Genomic DNA, 23,361 nt, shown 5'->3' on the forward strand with positions numbered 1-23,361 from the left:
GATATTAGAGATCAGATTATATGCTATTTTAAGGACTGTTTTACTGTGGAAAAAAATCAAAAGCTAGTGAAGAGTCCTAAGCAGGAGACTGAAATGATCAACTTTTTTTTTTTTTTTCAAGGTTATCACTCTGGCTACTGAGCTGAAAATAGATTAAAGGTGGAAAGAGAGAGAGTAGTCAAGAAACCACCACTGTAGTAATCCAGGCCAGGGATGATGGCAGCTCAAGCCAAGTGGTGGCTATGGAGATAAGGCATCAGATCTGTATGTATTTGTAAGGGAGAGCCAACAGGATTCCCTGACAGAAATGTGGTGTGTAAGGAAATGGAAATAACGCAATACCACCAAGGTTTTGGCCTAAGCAACTAACAGGATAGAAATAAGAAAGACTGAAAACGGGCAGGTTTCTAAGGAGGGGGCTCAGTTCAGTACTGGACAAGCTGAATTTGCAGTTTCTAAGACATCCAAGGTAGACATATCTAGCAGGCAGCTGAATACATGAGTGTGGTGTTCAGAGCAGAGTTCTGTGCTGGAGATGTAAATTTGGGAGTCATCAGCACGTAGATGATATTTAAAGCTGTAAGACTGGATGAAATAACCATTTGAGTGGCCCTAGATAGAGAAGAGAAGCAAAGCCGAATTCCTGGCACACTCCAATACTGGGGCTGAAGGGGCAGGGAAAGGAGAGAAATCAGCAAAGGAGACGGAGAAGGAAAAACTTAAGTGCTCTGAAAGCCACACGAAAAAAGTTTTCTAAGAATAAGATAGTGATCAACTGTCAGTGCTGTTGATAGATGGAGTAAGACTGCAGTTTTACCACTGGATTTAGCAACGTGGAAGTCATTGGCTACCTTGAAGAGTGTGTTTTGGTGGCGTGTTGGGAGCAAAAGACTTACTGAAATATCTTTTAGGAGAAAGGGCTGAGGGGAAAGAGAAGTAGACAGCTCTTCAGAGGAGTGCTGCAGCAACTGGGAGCAGAGAAAGTTTTTCAATGACAGAAATGTGAGAATTAGACTCGAAAGGAAACAAGGTTAACATAAAGTTTTGTTACAAAGTTACAGTAATCAGGACAGTGTGAGACTGGCATAGGGATAGACACAGATCAACAGAGTAGAAGTTAGAGTCCAAAAATACGCCCTTACATTAACCATCAATTGATTTTCATCAAGAGTGCCAAAATAATCCAATGCGGACGAAGAGTCTTTTCAAAAAATGGTGCTAGAACAAGTGGATATCCACATGCAAAAGAAAGAAGCTGGAAATCTATCTCATACCATTCATGAAAATTAATTCAAAATGGATCATAAACCTAATGTAAGCACTGAAACTATACAACTCTTAGAAGAAAACTTAGGAGTAAATCTTTATGACCTTGAGTTAGGCAATGGCTTCTTACATATGACACCAAAAAGAAAAGCAACCAAAGAAAAAATAGACAAATGTGACACCAAAATTTAAAACTTCTGTGTGTCAAAGAACACTATCAGGAAAGTGAAAAGACACCCCACAGAATCAGAGAAAATACTTGAACAATGCAAGGGTTAGGCACTGATCCTCCACACAGCTGGAAATCCATGTATAACTTTAGAGTCGGCCCTATATATCCGAGGTTCTGCATCGGGGATTCAATTAACCACTGATTGTGTAGTACTGTACTATGTATTTAGTGAAAGGAATTCACGTGTATGTGGACCCCCATAGTTCAAACCTGCACTGTCCAAGGGTCAACTATATCTGCAAATCACTTATTTCATAAGTGACCTGTATCTAATATCACGTATTCAATATCAAAAAGAAAATCCAATTTTAAAATGAGCAAAGAATCTGGACACTTCTCCAAAGATAACATACGAATGGCCAATAAGCACATGAAAAAAAAAAGTTCAACATCATTAGCCATCAGGGAAATGCAAACCAAAACCACAAGGATATATCACTGCACATCCGCTAAGATGGCTGTAAGCAAAAAGTCAGACAATAACAAATTTGGCAAGGATGTGAAGATACTGGAACCCTTCTACACTGCTGATTAGATTATAAAATGGTGCAGCCACTTTGTTAAACAGCCTGGTCGTTCCTCAAAAAGTTAAACATATTATTACCATATGACCCTACCATTCCACTCCTATGTATATATCCAAGAGAAATGAAAACATATGTCCACACAAAAACTAGTTCACAAAGGTTCAGAGCAGCCAAAAGTTGGAAACAATGTAACTGCCCATCAACTGATGAATGCATAAATAAAATGTGGTATAAGAAGCCATAAAGAGGAATGAAGTACTGATATATGCCACAACATAGTTGAACCTTGAAAACATTATGCTAAGTAAAAGGACCAGTTGCACAAGACCACACATTTTATGATTCCATTTATATGAAATGTCCAGAATAGGCAAATCTATAGAGACAGAAAGTAAATATACTTGCCTATGGCTGGAGAGGGAGGGGGAAATGTGAAGTAACTGATAAGGGATGCAGGGTTTCTTTCAGAGGTAGAAGAGACAAAAATATTCTAAAATTCAAATGTGGTAATGGTTGTACAACTCTATTACTACACTAAAAACATTTAATTGTACACTTTAAATGGGTGTATGGTATATTAATTATCTAATAAAGCTGTTAAATAAATAATAAATTTTTGTGATTTTTTTTTTTCCTAACAGAAGAAAACATGTTTTTATGATAATGTGAATGATCCAGTAGAAAGTGATAAAACTAGTGATGTTGGAGAGGAGCAATTCAGCAAAGTTCTTAAGTGAAAGTACATGGAATCTACTGCACAAATAGAGGGAATGGCTTTAGATAGAAGCACAGACAGTTCAGCTATAAGTAAAAGGCAGGAAAACAGAACACATGGGTATAAACGCTGGTAGGTAGGTAGACGTGATGGTGGAAGTCTGTGGATGTTCTCTACTGGTTGCTTCAATTTTCTCAGTGAAATAAGAAGAAGTAAGGTCATCAACTGAGAACGAGGATAGGAGGACAGATTTTAAAGATGAGGAGAGAGAAGAAGAGAGTGGACAATTAAATAACTAGGACATTCAGTACAACTTAGAGCTGGTTATGAACTAAAAATGAGGCCATTCAGTATGTTTACATGTGTTTCTCCATATTTAGCTGCAAGGTAAGGGCAGAGAGTATACAGAGTTGTCTTTAACCAGAGCTTGGCTTCTAGCCAAAAGATTATGTCAAAGTAAGGGGGAGAGGGAAGGCAAGGGAGTTGAGAGTACATGGAGAGTGATTATGACAACTGGATGTGGAATTTAGGCTGAGAGAAGAGAGTAAGATGTAGATAAAGGACAGTGACATAGTAGGATCAACAAACCAGAGGTCCTGGTGGAACTGAAAGGTGTGTTGAAATTGAGGAACCAGAAGAGTAACCGAAAAGATATAAGAAATGGGAGTGAGTGACTTGAGATAACATGGAATGCAAAAATCAATGGAAGAGATGAGGTCAAGGCACTGACACGCAGGACGTTGGAAAGATCATCACTAAGAATTCAAAATAGGACAGTGGGGACTTCCTTGGCAGTCCAGTGGTTAAAACTCCACGCTTCCATGCAGGGGGCATGGGTTCGACCTCTGGTCAGGGAACTAGGATTCCGCATGCTGCGTGGTGTGGCCAAAAAAAAAAAAAAAAAAAAATGACATTCAGGAGGAGTTCCCTGGTGACCTAGTGGTTAGGATTCCAGGCTTTCACTGCCATGGCCCAGCTTCAATCCCTCGTCAGGGAACTGAGATCCAGCAAGCCGTGCAGCGCGGCCAAAAAGAAGAAAAATACATAATGGTGGATGGGGAAAATAGAGTAGGGAAAAGATGTTTTTAAAAATTACAAAATAGGAATAGTGTCGGAAAGAGTAATAGTGAACCAAGAACTAAAATTAAGAAATGAAAACAAAGAGAAATAAGGTGTAGTAATTCAGAGATCAGTAGATGACAGCCACAATGAGACCTGGGACCCAATTATAATCTGATGACATGAGATTCAAATTATGACATGGGATTTTTTTTAGACAGGAAGGAGGAAGACTGTCTAGAAGCAGCAACTAGAAACCAAGACAATACCTACCCCAATTTTATGCCCAGTTGTCTGAGAACTATGAGAGAAAAAGCAGCTAGTTTTGGACAAGGTTACAGGGGAAGCAGTGTCCTCACAGAAAGGCCAGTTTCCACAAAGCAAAGGATAAAACATTCAGAGAAAAAGATAAAGATATAGGGGATTTTGATGAAGTTGGACTCTGACTTCCAGAAAGCACAAGTTTCAGGAATTCACAAAATAGAACGGTTCAGACTAAGAAATGTGCAGTGCATCATGAGGATTAAAATCCAGGAGATGAGGAGGAGTCTGGGGCTTCTCATAGAGAATGACATAAACAGGAATCAAAGGCATAATGAGATTAGTTGATAAACTTAGGGCAGTCAAGTGTTGAGGGTAGGGAGGGATAAGTGTTCTGCAGGCTCCACTTTGATCCTTTTAAATGGGCATGAAGAGATATGAAGTTATACGTCCTAACCCTAATGTGCCATCTTATTCCCAGTGTGGCATACAAACCCTAAGGTGAACCTCAATGATTCTACACTCCTGGTGTTCACGTCTTAATATAATACCCTCTCCTTGAGTGTATGCAGGACCTGTGACATGCTTCTAATCAACAGAATTCGGTAACAGTGATGGGATATCATTCCCTTGATTACATTATGTAACATAGGGACTCCATCTTAGTAGCAAAGTGTGAGAGACTCTCTGCAGACTCTGAAATAAGTGGCCATGATGTTGAAGCTTGTGTGGCAAGAAACCATGCAGCCTCTAGGAACTGTAGACAGCATCGATGACCTGAAGGTGGCCTCCAGCTGAAAACTGGCCAAAAGCTGGGGCCCCCAGTCATACAATCACAAGGGTATTAATTCTGGCAACAACCTGAATGAGCTTGGAAACAGATTCATTCCCAGTCAAGCCTCTGGATGAGAATACAGCCCAGATCACACCTTGATCACAACCTTGTGAAACCCTGAACAAATGACCCAGTTAAGCTGTGCCCAAACTCCTGACCTACAGAAATGACAAAATAAAAAATGTGTGCTTTTTCAAGCTGCTAAATTTTTAGTAATTTGTTACACAGCAATAGAAAATGAATATACCTAGTATGAGAGGTTCGTCTTGGCCCATGAAAGGAGGTAAGGATAACCTAGCGAAGCCAGGCATTATGACCACACACAGTGTCTCTTTACTCCATTCAATGACCAATAAATGTCCTAAGGGAGGTGGTCTCAACGGGGTTGTGGGTTAGAGAGTAGATGACTTTAGCTGGAGCAAATGGCACCTTAGAGGATAAGATTAAATGGATAGTCTGGGGAAGAAGTCTATGGAGACTCTCTACTTTCTGCTCAATTTTTCTGGAAACCTCAAACTGCTCTAAAAAATAAAGTCTATAAAAAATTAAAAATAAAAAAAATAGTCTTAAGTCAAATCATGGAGGCCCCACATGGCTCACTACTATGTAGGCAATGCATAATCAATGCACACATTTCTAAGGAGAAAAGACCTAATCTGAACTTTGCCTTAAAAAAATAATTCTAGTCATAGTGCAAAAAACTGATTTGAAGAAGAGAAACTGGAGACAGGCAAGTAGACAGGTCATTGTATTATCTCACATGAGTACCTGAATTAGGACAGTTTAGTAGGAATGAAAAGGACAGACAGGTAATATCTCCTGGAGGTATAAATAACAGGACGTGGCTACTGATTAGATGTAGGAAAAGAAGCTGTTTGAGCCAAAGACGACTCAGGTACTTCCAGCCAATGACACTAGAAGAACAGAAGGCAATAGTTATCATTAAATGAAACAAGAAACAAAGAAGACTGGTTTCGGAAGGGACAGATAATGAGCTCCAAGAAAGACAAGAAGCAAAGGAGAAAGAAAAAAAGAAATGCGTGCCAAGGGAAAAGAAAGACAGATATTACAGTACAGAAATTGCTTTTGTGGTATTAAAAATAGGCAAGCTACTATGTACTATCCAGTCAGTGCCTGGAGCTAAAAGTTTTATCCATTTTCAAAAGGAAAGCTGACATCAGAAATTATTTAACTCAACATCTTCCTCTCTGCCTCCACTGTTACACATTGAAAAAAAAAAAAGATGCCCAGAGAGGTTAGATGGCTTGTCTAAAGGTACCAACTAATTAGTGGCAAGGCCTAGATTAGAATCCAGGTCTTATGACTCTCAGTCTACTCCATGTCCTGAATTAACTTAGTCAGAGGCAGTTCTTACTTACATAAATCATTTATCTATGTCCTTTATGGTCAGAAATGACCACTTGAGCTTGCCAGTACTTGGAATTTTCTTCTCTTGGTTCTCCTGCAGATCTTGCTGCTTTATATGACAGAAATCATATATGTCAACAACTAGCAGAACAGAAAAGGAACCAAGCAACCTATTCCTAAAGAAAAAAAATATGACAGTAAACTAGGCCTTGAGAAACATCACTAAAGATTTTATCAAAAAGCACCACACTTCCCCCACACACACATAGGTCTCCCTATCCTTGTACTTCAACATCCGCCAGAAGACATCCTGTCTGAAGCCGTGAATGCCATCACCAGTGGCTGAAACTAGTGAGAATCAAGCTGCAGTAGGCATTTTAAACTGTTGCCTAATTTAAAAGGAAAACATTCCCCCTAAATACATAACAGTTTTCAAGGATGAGCTAATTCTTCTAGTAATTTATGCATTAAGCTTTAGAGGGCAGGCCAGGGAAGCTACCCACCAAGCTCAACATAATTCCAGTGGTAAAATACATTTTGAGTTCAAACAGAAAAAAATTATTTCATAACCAAAGACTACCCTCCATTTTTTTTTTTTTTTTTTTTTTTTGCGGTACGCGGGCCTCTCACTGTTGTGGCCTCTCTCGTTGCAAAGCACAGGCTCCGGACGCGCAGGCTCAGCGGCCATGGCTCACGGGCCCAGCCACTCCGCGGCATGTGGGATCTTCCCGGACTGGGGCACGAACCCGTGTCCCCTGCATCGGCAGGCGGACTCTCAACCACTGCGCCACCAGGGAAGCCCTACCCTCCATTCTATAGCACATCTCAATTCAGACCACCACATTTCGACTGCTGAATAGCCTTCCAGTACACTGCCAACAGACTAAGTCTAAACTATGTGGTGTTTTATGAGGATTCCTTTCTCTGAATTTATAATACAGAATGAATTAATATGTAAATTATTAAAATTATTTAAATATTTAATTGTTATTTTCCTTAAAGTTTCCAATCAAACAGAAAACTAAATATAAAAGGAAACTAATAAAAAAATTAAAAAGACAGGAACTTTCTAAAATCTTAAGGTTATATGCTCATTCTGCTGAAGGATCTTCCTACTTGACCTCAAGTAGCTCACCACACCCTTTTGCAACAATCTAGAAGCTTCATTTTCACAAATACTTTTCTAAGACAAATATAGATAACAACAATCAACTAAAATAGTATCTGGACTGAGTTCTGACATATCACTTACATCAATTATCCAAGTACATTTGCTCTTAGAAAATAGTCACAGCTGCAAAACCCGGCGCCCGGGGCGGGGGGTGGGGGGGGAGTGGTGGGACAAATTTCTAAAATCATACATATAGGAAACAGAAGAATTTTGAATTTTTAAATTATTGCATCTGTATTTTCCATCATGTAAAAAGTTCCGTGAAAAATGCCTAAGTGCTCTTGTAACAATATTTTTCCTGGTTCTGACACTATCTCACTCAACAAATCTAAGAGGAGTGTTTCATTGTAAGCTGGCTTTTCATTATTGCCTAGCTACTCTCTTTCAGAAAACCTTTCCTTGACTGTAAAGTCTCAACATTTAGAACCATAATTTACATTTTTGTTTTATTCTTCCTGGATATATCTAATTCGTGTAATTTTTTTTAATCCCAATTAGGTGAGAAATTTTCCATAGACCGGGACATTATCTTCTATTTCTTAGGCATCTGTCTCTAAAGACAGCACTAACAAAATGGAAAAGGCAAAAGCTTTACAGAAAAAAGATGAGTTACATAAACCAGTTCTGCCACTTACTAGCTGGATGACTTGTGTCTAAGATTCTTTATCAGTAAAAGGAAACAAAAAATATCCATTTTGAATGCTGTTATAAGAATTCGATAAGGTAATACAGGTAAAGCACATGGCACAGAGTAGACAACTTGTTGAAGAACATTACTACTTCTAAAAAGAATAATCTAAAGCTGCTACTGTAAAAAGGTTAAACATTTTTTGCTAGTAAAATCTTCCAAAAAATTATATAAAAATCTCCCTTTATTCTTTACCAACAAATTTAACAGTCTTGTTCCCATCTCCACCCCCCCCAGAAATTATCAAACTACATATAGTGGAATAAAATGTTCTGGGCTTTTCTTTTTCTCCTTTCAACTCCTAACAAGTTACAATCTCATACATTTTCACAGTTCACTATAAGGTTGAGCCATACGACACTGCCATCTTTACATGTCAAAACTGGTCAACTTATTGGCCATTTCACAGGGTTCAATCTGAAACTGACATGCTCAAAGAACACTTGATGATCCCAGCCTGGGTTGCAGCTGCTACACATAAACAGAGGCTGTCAAAATAAATGAGGGCTTTGAAGTAAAGTGAAATTTTAAAGTTCACTCTTATTTTAGTGCTTTTACTTTGTACAAAGCTCTTCTTAAAACTAAAAAGTTAATACATCTTGAAGATATTTCCAAGCAAAAGCCTACACAATCTTCTAGAATTATTTTCTAGACTATGAAAAACATGCATCAGGGAGAGATGATCAAGTAAGGATCCTTATAATGACATGTAAATCCAAGCACATAACTGAAGAACTTTAATATCTTTAAGAGGATGACTAACAGTTCAAGAGCCAACAATGTTTAAAATTAGGGGCCTCATGAGTGTGATATTTGAGCTAAAAACTCAAATACAGGAGACAAAATTATTTGCCAGAGAAATTCTGAGGCAGAATTCTCAACAGAACCTACCTTCAGTAGTCCTCAAAACTGGCTCACAATAAAATCATCAAAAGCGCTATAGCAAAAACAAAAAACAAAACTGCCCTGTGAGAGATTAGAGCCCTAACAGATACTGTAATAAAGTTCTCCAGGTGCTTCTAATATGCATTCAGGGTAGAGAACCCTGTTCTTTAAGGGTTTTTTCCATACTCCTTCATTTTATAAACCAAGACTACATTTTGAGAAGAATATACTCCTAGGCCAGGTTCCAGAGGTTCTAGTCTACCAGAGTAGAAAGCTAGTCCTATTCAGAATCACCTAATTCAAATGACAATATTACAAATATTCATGGTACAGCTCCAGACGAACATCTCTCTTTGTAAGAAAACATCACCCTGTATTACCATGAAACTAACATGTATACCAAAAAACCTCTCCTGTTTAAAGAACTGTGGTAATATTAACATATTAGAAGGGTTATTAGCAATTTAATTTGTAGAACCATCATGGTAATTTTCAATTACTAGAAATATTCCTTCCTGTTTTAATAAACTTGCTAAATTCTAAATAAAACACTAACAGCTTATTTTATATAAATTTAACCAATCAACTAAAAAGAAACTATAATTGAAATATAAATCCTATTTAATTTCCATTTTAATATTTAAAAGTAGTCCAATTAAGAAGTGTCTTACTGTTCTAGAATCCGAAAATGGATTGTATTCATCAAGTCCTGGTGGGACATTTCTTGTCACTTGTGTAACTGATGGGTCCTGGAATAAAATTCGAAGGAGAAAAAAAAGGTTACTTATTCTTTAAGATACAATTATGATATTTACAAAGCATTTGCTTTATCTGTCCTTTTGGGCACCCAGCAAAGCTAACAGAGGAAAATAAAGAAGATTATCAGATTTACTCAGTCCCACTTCCAGAAAGTTGAAATTTAAACCCACAGCCCTCACACTCTCAAAGAAAAACAAATGAAAACTGGGTTAGATGCAAATCAGCTGCTAGCTATTATTTAAAGAATGAAAATAGACCACCTCATAACAGCTGTGTGGAACCGATTGCACAGGGCATCTCAGCAAATCTTGAGTAAACCCATCCTTTCCTCTGGGCTCCACAGAGTTCACGTTCCCCCTTTTTTTTTTTTTTTTTTTTTTACGCGGGCCTCTCACTGTTGTGGCCTCTCCCGTTGCGGAGCACAGGCTCAGCACGCGCAGGCTCAGCAGCCATGGCTCACGGGGCCCAGCTGCTCCATGGCATGTGGGATCCTCCCAGACCGGGGCACGAACCTGTGTCCCCTGCATCGGCAGGCGGACTCTCAAACACTGAGCCACCAGGGAAGCCATGTTCCCCTTTTTAAAAAAATAATATCTTCAGTTTTCCCCACTGCAGATTTAAGTACCATGATACAAATCAATGTCATGTACAGGAAACATCTAGAGCATTCAAGATTAAGCACCTCTTACTTGTTTTATTCTACTACAGTACTTCTCCATGACTGTATTTATTGTTCCACATGATCCTAGACTGTCTCCCTCTTCCAAGTATAATATATTACCACATTAGCCCAGCTTTTCAAATCTTAATACTAGGCTTTCATATAAGTAACTAAATCACAAAATCCTAGTTATTCTATTTCTCTTGACTGTGAAAGTAAGACACAAATATAATGATCATCTCAACAAAATCAACTACATAATTAATGTGAAAGGCATTTGCAAACCATAATATACAGCCTCATCAGCCTTCATATCCTTAGTCTCAAACTTTCACATTCACCAGAATCAAATAAAACACAGATTGCTGCACCCCACTCCCAGAGTTTCTGATTCAGTAGGTCCGGGGTGGGACCTGAGAATCTGTATTTCTAACAAGTTCCCAGGTGATGCTGTTGGTCTGGGGACCATTGCTCCCTTGTCTACACTGTACATTGTCCAATCCATCTTCCTCAACACAGTCATCAAAGTTACCTTTCAAAAATGTAAAGCTAATCTTTTCATTTCCCTCCTCCAATCCCTCTCCTCTGCCCCTTATCCATTTCAGATTTAGAGATTCAACTATAAAATACACATTTCTCAAAATGAGATACAAAGTTTCCAACTAGCCCCTGCCTACCTTTCCAGCCTTATCAACTCTCTTATAACCAGCCTCACACCTTGCCAGTCCTTTCCCTTAACCAAACAAAACAAGCTATTGGGCTTCCCTAGTGGCGCAGTGGTTAAGAATCCGCCTGCTCGGGCTTCCCTGGTGGCCTGGTGGTTGGGAGTCCACCTGCCAATGCAGGGGACGTGGGTTCATGCCCCGGTCCAGGAAGATCCCACATGCCGCGGAGCGGCTGGGCCCGTGAGCCATGGCCGCTGAGCCTGCGTGTCCAGAGTCTGTGCTCCTCAACGGGAGAGTCCACAACAGTGAGAGGCCCATGTACCACAAAGAAAAAAAAAAAAAGAATCCCCCTGCCAATGCAGGGGACATGGGTTCGAGCCCTGGTCCGGGAAGATCCCACATGCCACGGAGTAACTAAGCCCGTGCGTCACAAATACTGAGCCTGCACTCTAGAGCCCAGGAGCCACAACTACTGAGCCCGCAGGCCACAACTACTGAAGCCCACATGCCTAGAGCCCGTGTTCCGCAACAAAAGAAGCCACCACAATGAGAAGGCCATGCACCGCAACAAAGGGTAGCCCTGGCTCCCACAACTACTGAAACCCCACATGCAGCAACAAAGACCCAACGCAGCCAAAAATTAATTAATTAATTAATTTAAAAAAACAACAAGCTACTATATAAGGAGCCTTGAACTTAGCAATAAGCAAGCGGTAAGTATAAATTAAAAGTACAGCAGAGATGAAAAATAAAGTCTTTAGGCTTGCTCAACAATAAAATGGGAAGGGGGCAAAGAAATCACTCTACCTCCTCTCAGGGTTACCCTCCCCAGTTTATACAAAAATGAGTAGGAAGATTATCAAGAGGGGATGTATGCTTCAGGGGGAAAATTAAGAAAATAGAAACATGAATATTTTAATCAAATTTTTAATCAAGTTGGCATTGTTGTGCTTAAATTTAGAAGTGGGCTCAGGGTCAAAAAGTGGAGACCTAGCAAATCCAGATGGTCCAGCTGCAGTCATGTCACAACGCCCAGCCCACCACAACCCACCACAAAACGAGGCAACCTGTGAATGCTCAGACACCATATTCTTCCTTGGCATTGCTTCCTCTGGCAGCAATACTCTTCCAGGCAGGGTCAGCCTAGCAATCTCCTCCTCTTCCTTAAAGACTCAACCCAAAGACTACCTCATATGCTAACCAATAATCTTCCTGATACCTTCCTGATATCCAAGTCACTCTATCCCAATCTCAATGCTCCCACAGAACCTGGTATTTATCTCCATCAGCATTTATTTCACTGAACCATGATGATCTTCATGCAAGTCTTTTTCCCCAAATTAGACTGTGACATCTCTGAATACAAGAAATATGTAAATAGGTTTTTATTTAATCATACATGAGAGGTAATACTGTTTCTTGAGTGATTATTATTACGACCTCTGGGGGGGAAAATCCAGAATAATTATTCACAACAGTAGCAGCAGTAATAACCAAGAAATACTTCCTTAAAAAATTAACATAAATATGAAGTTAATTCAAAAAGTCTAAGTGAAAAGATGTTTAATTAATGTTTACTCTCACTCATAAGAAGAGAAACACTAATTAAAACTACGGCTGACCCTTCAACAACACGGGGGTTAGGGGCACCAACCCTCGGCTCAGTCAAAACTCCTTGTATAAGTTATAGTTGGCCCTCCCTATACTCCACATCCATGGTTCTGCATTCATAGATTCAAGCAAGCACAGATCGTGTAGTACTATAAAATTTACTATTAAAAAAAATCCACATATAAGTGGACCCACAAAGTTCAAACCTGTGTTGTTCAAGAGTCAACTGGATGCTGATGTAATCATTTCTCACGTATCAGATTAGCAAAAATCCAAAAGTCTGACATACTCTGTTGACAAAGCTGTAAGGAAATAAAGATTCTCACACATTCCTAATAGGAAGAGAAACTGTTACAACCTCTATGGAGGGAAAGTTGGCAAGTGCTAGCAAAACTACATCTGCATTTAAACTATGACCCGCAATCTCATTTCTAGGAATTTACTCCGAAGATATACTGCAAAATACTATTTGTAATAGCAAAGAATGGAAGCAAACTAAATGTCTATCAATAGAAGATGGTTGAATAAACTACAATACATCTATATGACAAAGTACTATGCAGCTGAGTATTATGCAGTTGTAAAGTGGTATAAGATCTACGTGCTATGGAATAGTGAAAAAGTAAAGTGCAGAATAGTGTAAATATAATGTTGCCTTTTATCCACAAAGGAAGATAAAAATGAATGTGTGTCTTTGTTTTTAAAAAAAGAATAAACCAAACACAAACAAACATGATTGCCTATAGGGAGAGGAAGAGAACAGTGAGCAGACAGCCTAAACTTGGAAGCTAGACTTCTCTGAAGGTACCGTCTTTTACAGTTTTTCCTTTGGAACCATGAAAATGTTTTCCACGATTACAGAAGAAAATTAATTCAAAAAGAAAAAAGGGGGGAGCCAAAAGGTAGGGTCGGAAAGTTGGATCCTGCTTAGCCAACATTCATGCCATCAATGTCATTCTCTCAACGCTACTTAAGTACAATGAGTTCCAACTTTCATTCTACAAATACGTATATCCAATTATCAAGCGTCCTAAAATTCGAATTCACATTAAATTCTTTTTTTTAATCCTACATAAGGTATAACTTAGTTCTAAAGAGGCCTAGAATGAAATCATTCTTCCAATTTTCTACTTGTGACTACAATAATTTAAATGATCTTGTTTCCTTTTAGATTCTAGAAAAGTTTAATCTAGGCTGAAAGTTAACTGGCAGTTTGCTAAAATCACTGTCTCAAGTGAACTGAGTTCAATTCTAGTCGGTCTGGAATTTCCCCTAACATAGTATTAGGTGACCAAGCAGTAGACTATATGCCAAGAATGATCTAGCAAGAATGATTTAGGGGGCTTCCCTGGTGGTGCAGTGGTTGAGAATCTGCCTGCCAATGCAGGGGACACGGGTTCGATCCCTGGTCTGGGAAGATCCCACATGCCGTGGAGCAACTGGGCCCGTGAGCCACAACTACTGAGCCTGTGCGTCTGGAGCGTGTGCTCTGCAACAAGGGAGGCCGCGACAGTGAGAGGCCTGCGCACCGCGATGAAGAGTGGCCCCGGCTCGCCACAACTAGAGAAAGCCCTCGCACAGAAATGAAGACCCAACACAGCCAAAAATAAATTAATTAATTAAAAAAAAAACACCTCACTCCCTAAAAAAAAAAAAAAAAGAATGATTTAGGAAGATAAAGAACTGATATCTCTGAATTATCACATAATTAACATTTCAAATTAGTTTTTCAGTGTTGAGGGAGCTATAGTCTCTAAACTGGGAGAAAAACAACAAAGCTGATGATTTAAGTAATAATGAATGATCTTTCAATGCCTATTAAGTATTGAGCACTTATTTACATTATTTCCAACCCTTTCTATGATCCTCCCAGGTGGATGGTATTGTCCCATTTTTCAGAAAAAGAAGATATGGCCGTAAAAAAGAAACTTCCTCAAGGTTAATTAGCATATATCTGAGATAAACTAGGAAGCCAGGACTTCCAATGCCTATATATACTCTTTCCATCAGATATACGAAAAACAGTTTACCACAATCATAACTTTATCCAGAGAAGACACTGGTTGAGCTCGTTGTTTACTGATTCTAAGAATTTAGCAGGAAAATATCTCACTTCTTCTCCAACACAATCAAAATGAAATTGTTTTAACTTAAGTTGGTTGCTTCTATGACAGTGATTCTCAAACTTCGCAAGCACTGGAATCACCTGGAGGGCTTGTTAAAACCCAAACTGCTGAGGCCCACTCTGAACGTACCTTGATGTGCAGGATGGTGGCTGAGAATTTGCATTTCTACCAAGGAAAGCATTCTGACCTGGTCTTATTTTATTGACTTAGAGGAATGTACTAGACTTCTGTATTTTACGAACTTTCAAGAATCAAGACATTCTTTAGAGTTTAAATATCCTTTTGGACCTGACTATCCATAAAGGTATGTCATTTAGTCAAGCCGGGGCTATTCTGCTAACCCTTTAGTAAGCAACTTAACTCCATGGTCACGTTTCATTAAAAACCAAGATGCATTACAAAAATAAATGTTTTTTCAAAGAAGAGAAAAAGTAAATATTTTACATCTAGCATAATTAGCTCTTTTCTATCTTTTTTTTTTTTTTTTTTTTTTTTTTTCTTTTTGCGGTATGCGGGCCTCTCACTGCTGTGGCCTCTCCCGTTGCGGAGCACAGGCTCCGGACGCGCAGGCCCAGCGGCCATGGCTCACGGGCCCAGCCGCTCCGCGGCATATGGGATCCTCCCAGACCGGGGCACGAACCCGTATCCCCTGCATCGGCAGGCGGACTCTCAACCACTGCGCCACCAGGGAGGCCCTCTTTTCTATCTTTAATCCAAGTTTCTTTACCAAACCCTCCAGGGTTGTGCACCTTCACTGTATTTCAACTGATTTCCTCCATCATGCTTTATATGTTGGACTTTCTCAATCACTGCCACATATAACCACAGGAAGATTCCAACCTGGCAAGAAAGTACTTTCACCTTCAGCTAGACATGAGGACATTAATTCAATAATAGTTTCTGCAGGAAACTAAGATCCTGCATGCCGCCTGGCTCAGCCAAAAATAATAATAATAATAATAGTTTCTTCAACAAATATTTCTTGTGAATAATCAACTCCAGTCTCTTCTCTGTGTATGTGTGTATATATATATATATATATATATATATATATATCATCCTCAAGCTAAACAGTAGGCTAAAAACAAAAAAAGCTTACATGGATGATTGTGTACAACCATACATTATGTATCTACTTACTGTATCTGCTAACACTTAATAGGTTTGGGTTTCAAAATTAACATTCAAAACTTTGTGTCTTAGGTACTTGTTCTAAAGCAGAAAAGAGGACTAGGTCTAGGAATCATTAACTCTGGGTTCGCTGGAAATGACTAGCCTCTGCAACCTTAAGCAAGTCAACTAAACTCTCAATTGCCTCATATGTAAAACAGGAGAAATATGATAGATGACTGCCCTGGTCAGTTGCAGCTCTGAAATGTTATGCTATAGACTATACGTCTTTTATTGTTTGAAAAGGTGACTGCCTGTTTTCAACCTTCCCCACCCCACTAATGAAAAGCTGTAAACATTGAACAGGCACTTCATATTTCAATGTGACTCAGGTTTTTCATCAGTAAAATGCATCACATAGCTCATGAACTACTACATGTAAAATGCTTAATACAGTTCCTGCACATGGAAAACACTTGTGTGATAGCTAAGGCTGTTATCATTATTACCAACAAAATAGGATCAAACAAAAAAAGCTGTCCATTTTTGATTAACTGAGGTATCAAGAACGTACAGAGCATCCTATGAAATGAATAGGCCAAAAAACAACCACAGCCACCTCCTGAGGAAAGCAATCAGGAGTTCTCCACCTAGCCTTGTGTAATGTGACCCCAGTAGCTTAGCTACATATGAAAGGATGAAGAATGGGCCTCTGTGCCAACGGCAGCCATTTTTAGAACTGGACATGAGGGAGCCTAGCAGACCCCAACAGAAGTGACTCTATATTGGATAATAACTAATCAATCCAATTAGAGCCTATTTGTTGAGGCACTTGAATATGAGACATAAAGATTGTACTATAATCAGTAGCAGCAGCAGCAGATGACACTAGTTCATGGTGTAAAGACAGACAAATAGAAGCTAAGTCATAAGAAGGTGACCAGAAAAGCGGCAGTAGGTTCAGCACCTGAGGGGAATGGCATTTACTGGAGTTGCCAGTGAGTGATCAAAGCAAAAAGAGGGCCAAGAGAGTTACTGCTCTTCTAGTTGATGAGGAATGACTCATCCTCAGGAGGATGTTAGATGTTAGGACGTTAGAGGAGTTTTCACATGTTCCTATAGATCCTCAGACGGGCCTCGGGAAGAATGGAAAAGGAGGAGGAAGTGTCAGAGGGGCGGAAGAGGGGAAAAAGGCTGGCAGAGATCAGCCCCCTAACCTTCACTTGAATCAGTGAAGCTCAATTTTTATGTTTTATAAATATTGATTTCACCTGAAAATGGTTTCCACTGTTTGGCAGGAGGGAGGTAAAGGGCAGGGGCTATGGATTGAGGAAACACCTTGTTAGCTCTCAGAAACTGTTTCATCACAACCGCAGAGATCGACTGCGTTGGGCTTCCTTCCCTCCCCAAGAATCCAAAACAAAAAGACCTCCATCACCTGAGGTAACCTGAGTGCATCTCCATGCCTTAAAACCAGAACAGGTGGAACCAATGTTCTTTGCCATTTTGTGTTCCATTAAAACTTTATGGAAAAAACAGTGTACTGCCATTAACTATATTTAAATAAAATCTTCTGGGTGAGAAAGATTTTAATAAGTATATTTTCTGATGCCTAGTATACACACTGATCACAAACATACTTACTGATCCAAAACTGCTGTTCAATCACTTTTTTTACTCAAGTATAGTTGATTTACAATGTGTCAATTTCTGTACAAAGTGATCTAGTTACACATATATATACATTCTTTTTTTAATATTCTTTTCCATTATGATTTAGCATAGGATACTGAATATAGTTCTCTGTGCTATACAGTAGGACCTTGTTTTTATCCATTCCCTATATAATAGCTTACATCTGCTAATCCCAACCTCCCACTCCATCCCTCTCCCAACCCCCTCCCCCTTTGCAACCACAAGTCCGTTCTCTATCACTTCTTAATTTAACTCTAATTTCACCTTCTCTCTCCCTTCCAATTTAAAAGAGAGGGAGGAGAGTACAACTCTAATTTATCCTTTATTTTTCTTAGTGATAGATATTCCCCACAGTTCTAAAGTTTAAGCCAACTTGACAAAACCTATTTTTAAAAAAACAACAACAACAAACCTCTCTTTTTTTTTTTTTTTTTTTTTTGCGGTATGTGGGCCTCTCACTGTTGTGGCCTCTCCCGTTGCGGAGCACAGGCTCCGGACGCGCAGGCTCAGCGTCCATGGCTCACGGGCCCAGCCGCTCCGCGGCATGTGGGATCTTCCTGGACTGGGGCACGAACCCGTGTCCCCTCCATCGGCGGCGGACTCTCAACCACTGCACCACCAGGGAAGCCCAAACCTCTCTTTATATACAAGTTTCATCTCTTCCCATCTTTGCTCAGGATCACCCTACCAGTTACCCTTTTCTCTCATGTTCATCTGCTTCCTCTCAACAGGATGCCTCACATCTACATTTCAAGTCTCAATCATCTTTAAAATGCACACAAGCAAAGAAAACCAAAAGCATTCCTTCAATAACTCTCAAGCTACTATCAGCCCCCTTCTTTCCACTTCTCCAACTCCCAACCCACACTCCCTCCCATTAGCTGCCAGTATTTCTCACATGTAAACTGCAATGGCCTTCTTACTGTTCCCCCCAATCTTCTGACCCCTTCCCCAACGTATTCTTCACAGTGATCCAGGATGAGCTTCTCAAAATACGATCTTGCTCATGTCACACCTACAGATTTGATGAATGTGAAGGGAACAAACATATATTAAGTTTGGTTTATGCTCTCAATAATCGAAGAGCATATTTTGGGCCTATGAAAATTTACGAATCTTTGGGAATGGACAATGAATAACTGGTAAAATCATTTATGGGATAGAGATTGCAAAGATGGGTAAATTCTTACCACCCACATAAATGACTGCTAAGGCATGAAGACAAGCTTTAAACCAGTGATAACCACTGACATTTTTATCAAACACAGCTAAAGCCCACTACTGCTGTAATATTATATTTTACTCACGTAGACCTTTGCTATATAATGTAGTGGCCACTAGCCACATGTAGCTCTTGAAATATATCTAGTCCAAATTGAAATGTGCTGAAAGTATAAAACATAACATGTTTTTGACTTCAAAGCACAAAACAATGTAAAATATCAATAACTGTTATGTTGATTATGTGTTGAAAGATATTTTGTATATATGGGGTTAAATATATTATTAAAATTAATTTCGGGCTTCCCTGGTGGCGCAATGGTTGAGAGTCCGCCTGCCGATGCAGGGGACACTGGGTTCGTGCCCCAGTCCTGGAAGATCCCACATGCTGCGGAGCGGCTGGGCCCGTGAGCCATGGCCGCTGAGCCTGCGCATCCGGAGCCTGTGCTCCGCAGCGGGAGAGGCCACAACAGCGAGAGGCCCGCGTACCGCAAAAAAAAGAAAAAAAAAATTAATTTCACCTGATTTTCTTCCATATGGCTACTGCAAAATTTTAAATTACATGTGGCACAAATATTTGATTCAACAGTGCTGATCTAGTCATTATAATTTATTCAAGAATGGCTAATAATTTCACTTTCATCCATTTGGGCAAATTCAGTATGTTACAAAAAGGAAAACAAACTCAGACTTAAAGCTAAATTCCCTCGAAGTTTTTCAAAATTACAAAAGATGACAAGAGACCTGATCAGAAGTTTTCCAAGCCAACGTTCTTATACAACACAGTAGCAGACTTTCACCATACTTTTTCACTTTCCTCACACTTTTTCACGAGATATCAGAAGACAATAATTTAAATATTTTTAAAAATTCAGAAAAAGATGAATACTTACAATTCTATCAAGGAAACCTATGGGAAATTGAAGATAGCTAAAGCAAAGACAGACTGAAGGAGAGAGAAAGAATTCATCTAGTTTAGCACAATACTAGATTTTTAAATTATCTCATGTAATCCTCAGAGCACCCCTATGACTTAGATTCTATATCCTTTCTTTCACTGCTGAGAATACTAGCTCAGAGATATTTAAGTAATTTGCCCAAAGTCATATAGTTAACAAGTGACATGGTCAAGATTCAATTTCAAATCTGACTCCAAAGACCAAGTTTTTAGAAGAAAATCTGATAAAGAATACAAATTTGTGTTTCAAACAATATGTCTTCAAAAGAAAAAGGCTGAATTAAACACTGCATTGCTCCACAAAACTTAATTAAAATACTCAATAGCTCTGCTTAATCCAATCAATATTACACACTAGACTAGGCAACTTGATTAAACAAGAAAAGTCCCAAACTAGGGGCTATGAGAGGTACTACCTTCAGAGAGTAAAACTTTTTTCCTAGTCTATACTTCTCAACGCTATTGTAATCATATGAATTTAAAAGACACTGAGAATTTCAAGGGGGGAGGGGGAACTACTACAAGAAGCCATTAAAAATCTCAGCAAGACTCTAAAACATTTAGCAAAACTTCTATAACTCATTATAAGGAGTGCTTAATAATCACTAGGAATTATTCAATAAATCATGATGTTGAAAAATTAATATTCATTGTCACTGCAAGTCATGACAATTTTAACTCAAACCTGAGAGACTCAAAACTAATTTTTTATGGACCAGATCTCTCCTTAGTAGATTAGAAACAACTGAAGCAAACACACCCAAGCAGATTTACCTCATAAGTGCAACTTAAAAGTTAACAAACCACACCTTAAATTGCAATTTTTGTCCATGTTAACACCAGCATTAAGTGCCAAAAAAAAAATTATTTCACTATCTAGCCCCTCTACATTCTAAAGGAAGAATTCTTTGGAAACAAAACATAATTTCTGAACATAATATAATTTGGTGAAAATTTCATCCAGATAATTAATGATCTATGGAAGGGACTTAAATAATATAGAAAGCAAGAAACTCTAGTTTCTTAGCCCACAGTCAAAATGAAATTAAGAGATCTGGTGCTTTCTATTCTATATTATATTGTGTATATATATGTTCTATTTTATACTGCCAACAGCACTCTGAGCAGTTGCTTTAAGAAATCCTCTATCCTTATTAAAGCCATTCATGGAATAGTTTTCATCCAAATTCTGTAATTCATGACTAAACTTGGAACTATTAACCTCTGTGTCTGAATTTTCCCATCTATAAAATGAGGGAGGCAAACTATAACAATACCTAAGCTTTCTGCCTCAGACTCTGCATTCAGGGGAACTGAGGCTACAATACTGACCAATTCCTTCTCCTTCAAAGCACTTAATTGCACATTATGTCTCCCAACTCAAGTGTGGATCCTTAACATCAGGGACTTCTTCATCTCTGTATTCCTAGTGACTATCACAGTGTCTGATTCACTTTCAGTGCTCCATAAATTTTTGGCTAAATAAATAATCTACTCTTGTTCCATCTTCAATGATAATAACCTCTAGAAGACAACTGAATTTGAAACTGTTTAATCTCTAATACGATCACAGCAATTACACAAAAACTTTAAGTAACTATAAAGACCTTATCAAACTGGCAAATACTAAAGTTTAAATATAATGGTGATAAAGACAGAGGATATGCTTGGCTTGTTTTTCAAATTATGCCACTGGATCCACATTAACCATCTAACCAAAATAACAGAAAATAGTCCACTGGCAAAAGAATTAGCAAATGCCATATCACTAAAGTAAAGGGGTCCTACAATTCCAAACTGCATATTTATTACGTGGCACCATTTTGAGCTACATGAATTACATGAAAGCCAGACAAAACAAGACAATATGTCTAAAGATAGAGCAGTGGCTAGAAACCTAACAAATGATTTCTTAAACCAACAGGGTAAAGAAATGAACATTAAGATAGTATCAAAGTGTCCTACATCTATAATAAATCCTTAAAGATTTTAAAAGTTAAGTAACTTTAGAGAACTGACACCTCTGACCATATACAAAAATTAACTCAAAATGAATCAAAGCCCAAAATATATGCACTAAAATTATAAAACGCTTAGAAGAAAACACAGGAGTAAATCTTCATGACCTTGGGTTAGACAGTGTCTTCTTAGATATAACACCAAAAGCATAAGCAACAGAAGAAAAAAACAGATAACTGGACTTCATCAAAATTTAAAATTTTCCTGCTATAAAGTACACCATCAAGAAAGTTAAAAGACAACCTACAAAATTGGAGAAAATTTTCACATATATTTGATAAGTGACCTGTATCTAGAATATATATAAAAAACTTTATCTCAGTAATAAAAAGACAACAATTTTTAAATGGGCAAAGGATCTGAATAGACATTTCTCTAAAGAAAATGTACAAATGGCCACTAAGCACATGAAAAGACACTCAGCATCACTGGCTATCAGGGAAATGCAAATCAAAACCATACTGAGATACCACTTCACACTTCTAGAATAGCTATAATAGAAAAGATAGTATTGGCAAGGATGTCAAAAAACTAGAATCCTTACACTCTCCTGGTAAGAATGTAAAGTGGTACAGCCATTTTGGAAAATACTTTGGCAATTACCAAATGACCTAGCAATTCCACTCCTAGGTACACATCCATACATCCACTTGTAAAAAACTTGTACAAATATTCATAGCAGCATGATTCCTAACAGCCAAAAGTTAGAAACAACCCAAATTTATATCAACTGACAAATGTACAAATAAAATGTAGTATACCCATGCAATGGAATTATAATTTGACAATAAAAAGAAATGAAGTCCTGATACATGCTATAATATGGATGAACCTTAAACACATGATGCTATATGAAAGCTACCAGTCATAAAGACTACATACTGTATGATTCCATTTGTATGAAATGTCCAGAAAGAATATTAGTGGCTGCCTAGTGCTGGAGAAGTTGGGAGGGAAATGGGGAATGGCTGCTAAAGGGTATGGGGTTTCTTTTTGGGGTGATGAAAATGTTCAAAAATTGATAGTAGTAATGACTGCACAACTGTGAAAATACTAAAAATCACTAAATTGTACCCGTTAAATTGGTGAACTGTATGGTATATGAATTATATCTCAAAGTTGTGTTTTAAAAAGATAATCAGATGTAACATTTCTTGGAAGAAATGTTGCCAACCAGCTATAAATCCATATGTCTTCAAAATCTAAGTACCAAATCACTCACTGCCCTCATTAACTAGAGAAACGCTCATTAGGAAAGTGAAAAGGGATGGGGTAGGGGGATTGGCAAACGGAGACTACAATGACACCAGAGTTTGAATACTTACAAACTGGATACTTTATTTTAGCATTCTATTATATGGAATCATGAAAATTTCTTCTGAAACTTGAGAAATTGGGTAGCTAAAAGAGCTAGGTGCCCCAATACTAATGCACAGACATAAAAAGAAAAAGGTTGATCACAAAGAACAGGAAAATATTCGTCATATGTCTGTTCAACTGACTGCCAAACTCAAATGACCACTAATGAA

At 38.4% G+C, this 23,361-nt stretch overlaps 1 protein-coding gene across 1 annotated transcript in view; it reads right to left on the bottom strand.

Moving 5' to 3' along the window:
- The window catches only part of SCAMP1 (secretory carrier membrane protein 1), a 109,675-nt gene that overhangs the window by 73,470 nt on the left and 12,844 nt on the right, over positions 1-23,361 (bottom strand). Inside the window, exon 2 of the mRNA XM_082620318.1 lies at positions 9,679-9,756. Coding sequence (XP_082476444.1) covers positions 9,679-9,756 — 78 coding nt within the window. The remainder of the gene's footprint in view (positions 1-9,678; positions 9,757-23,361) is intronic.

The sequence above is a fragment of the Mesoplodon mirus genome, assembly GCF_964341445.2.
Source record: "Mesoplodon mirus genome assembly, chromosome: 5".
Taxonomy (NCBI): domain Eukaryota; kingdom Metazoa; phylum Chordata; class Mammalia; order Artiodactyla; family Ziphiidae; genus Mesoplodon; species Mesoplodon mirus.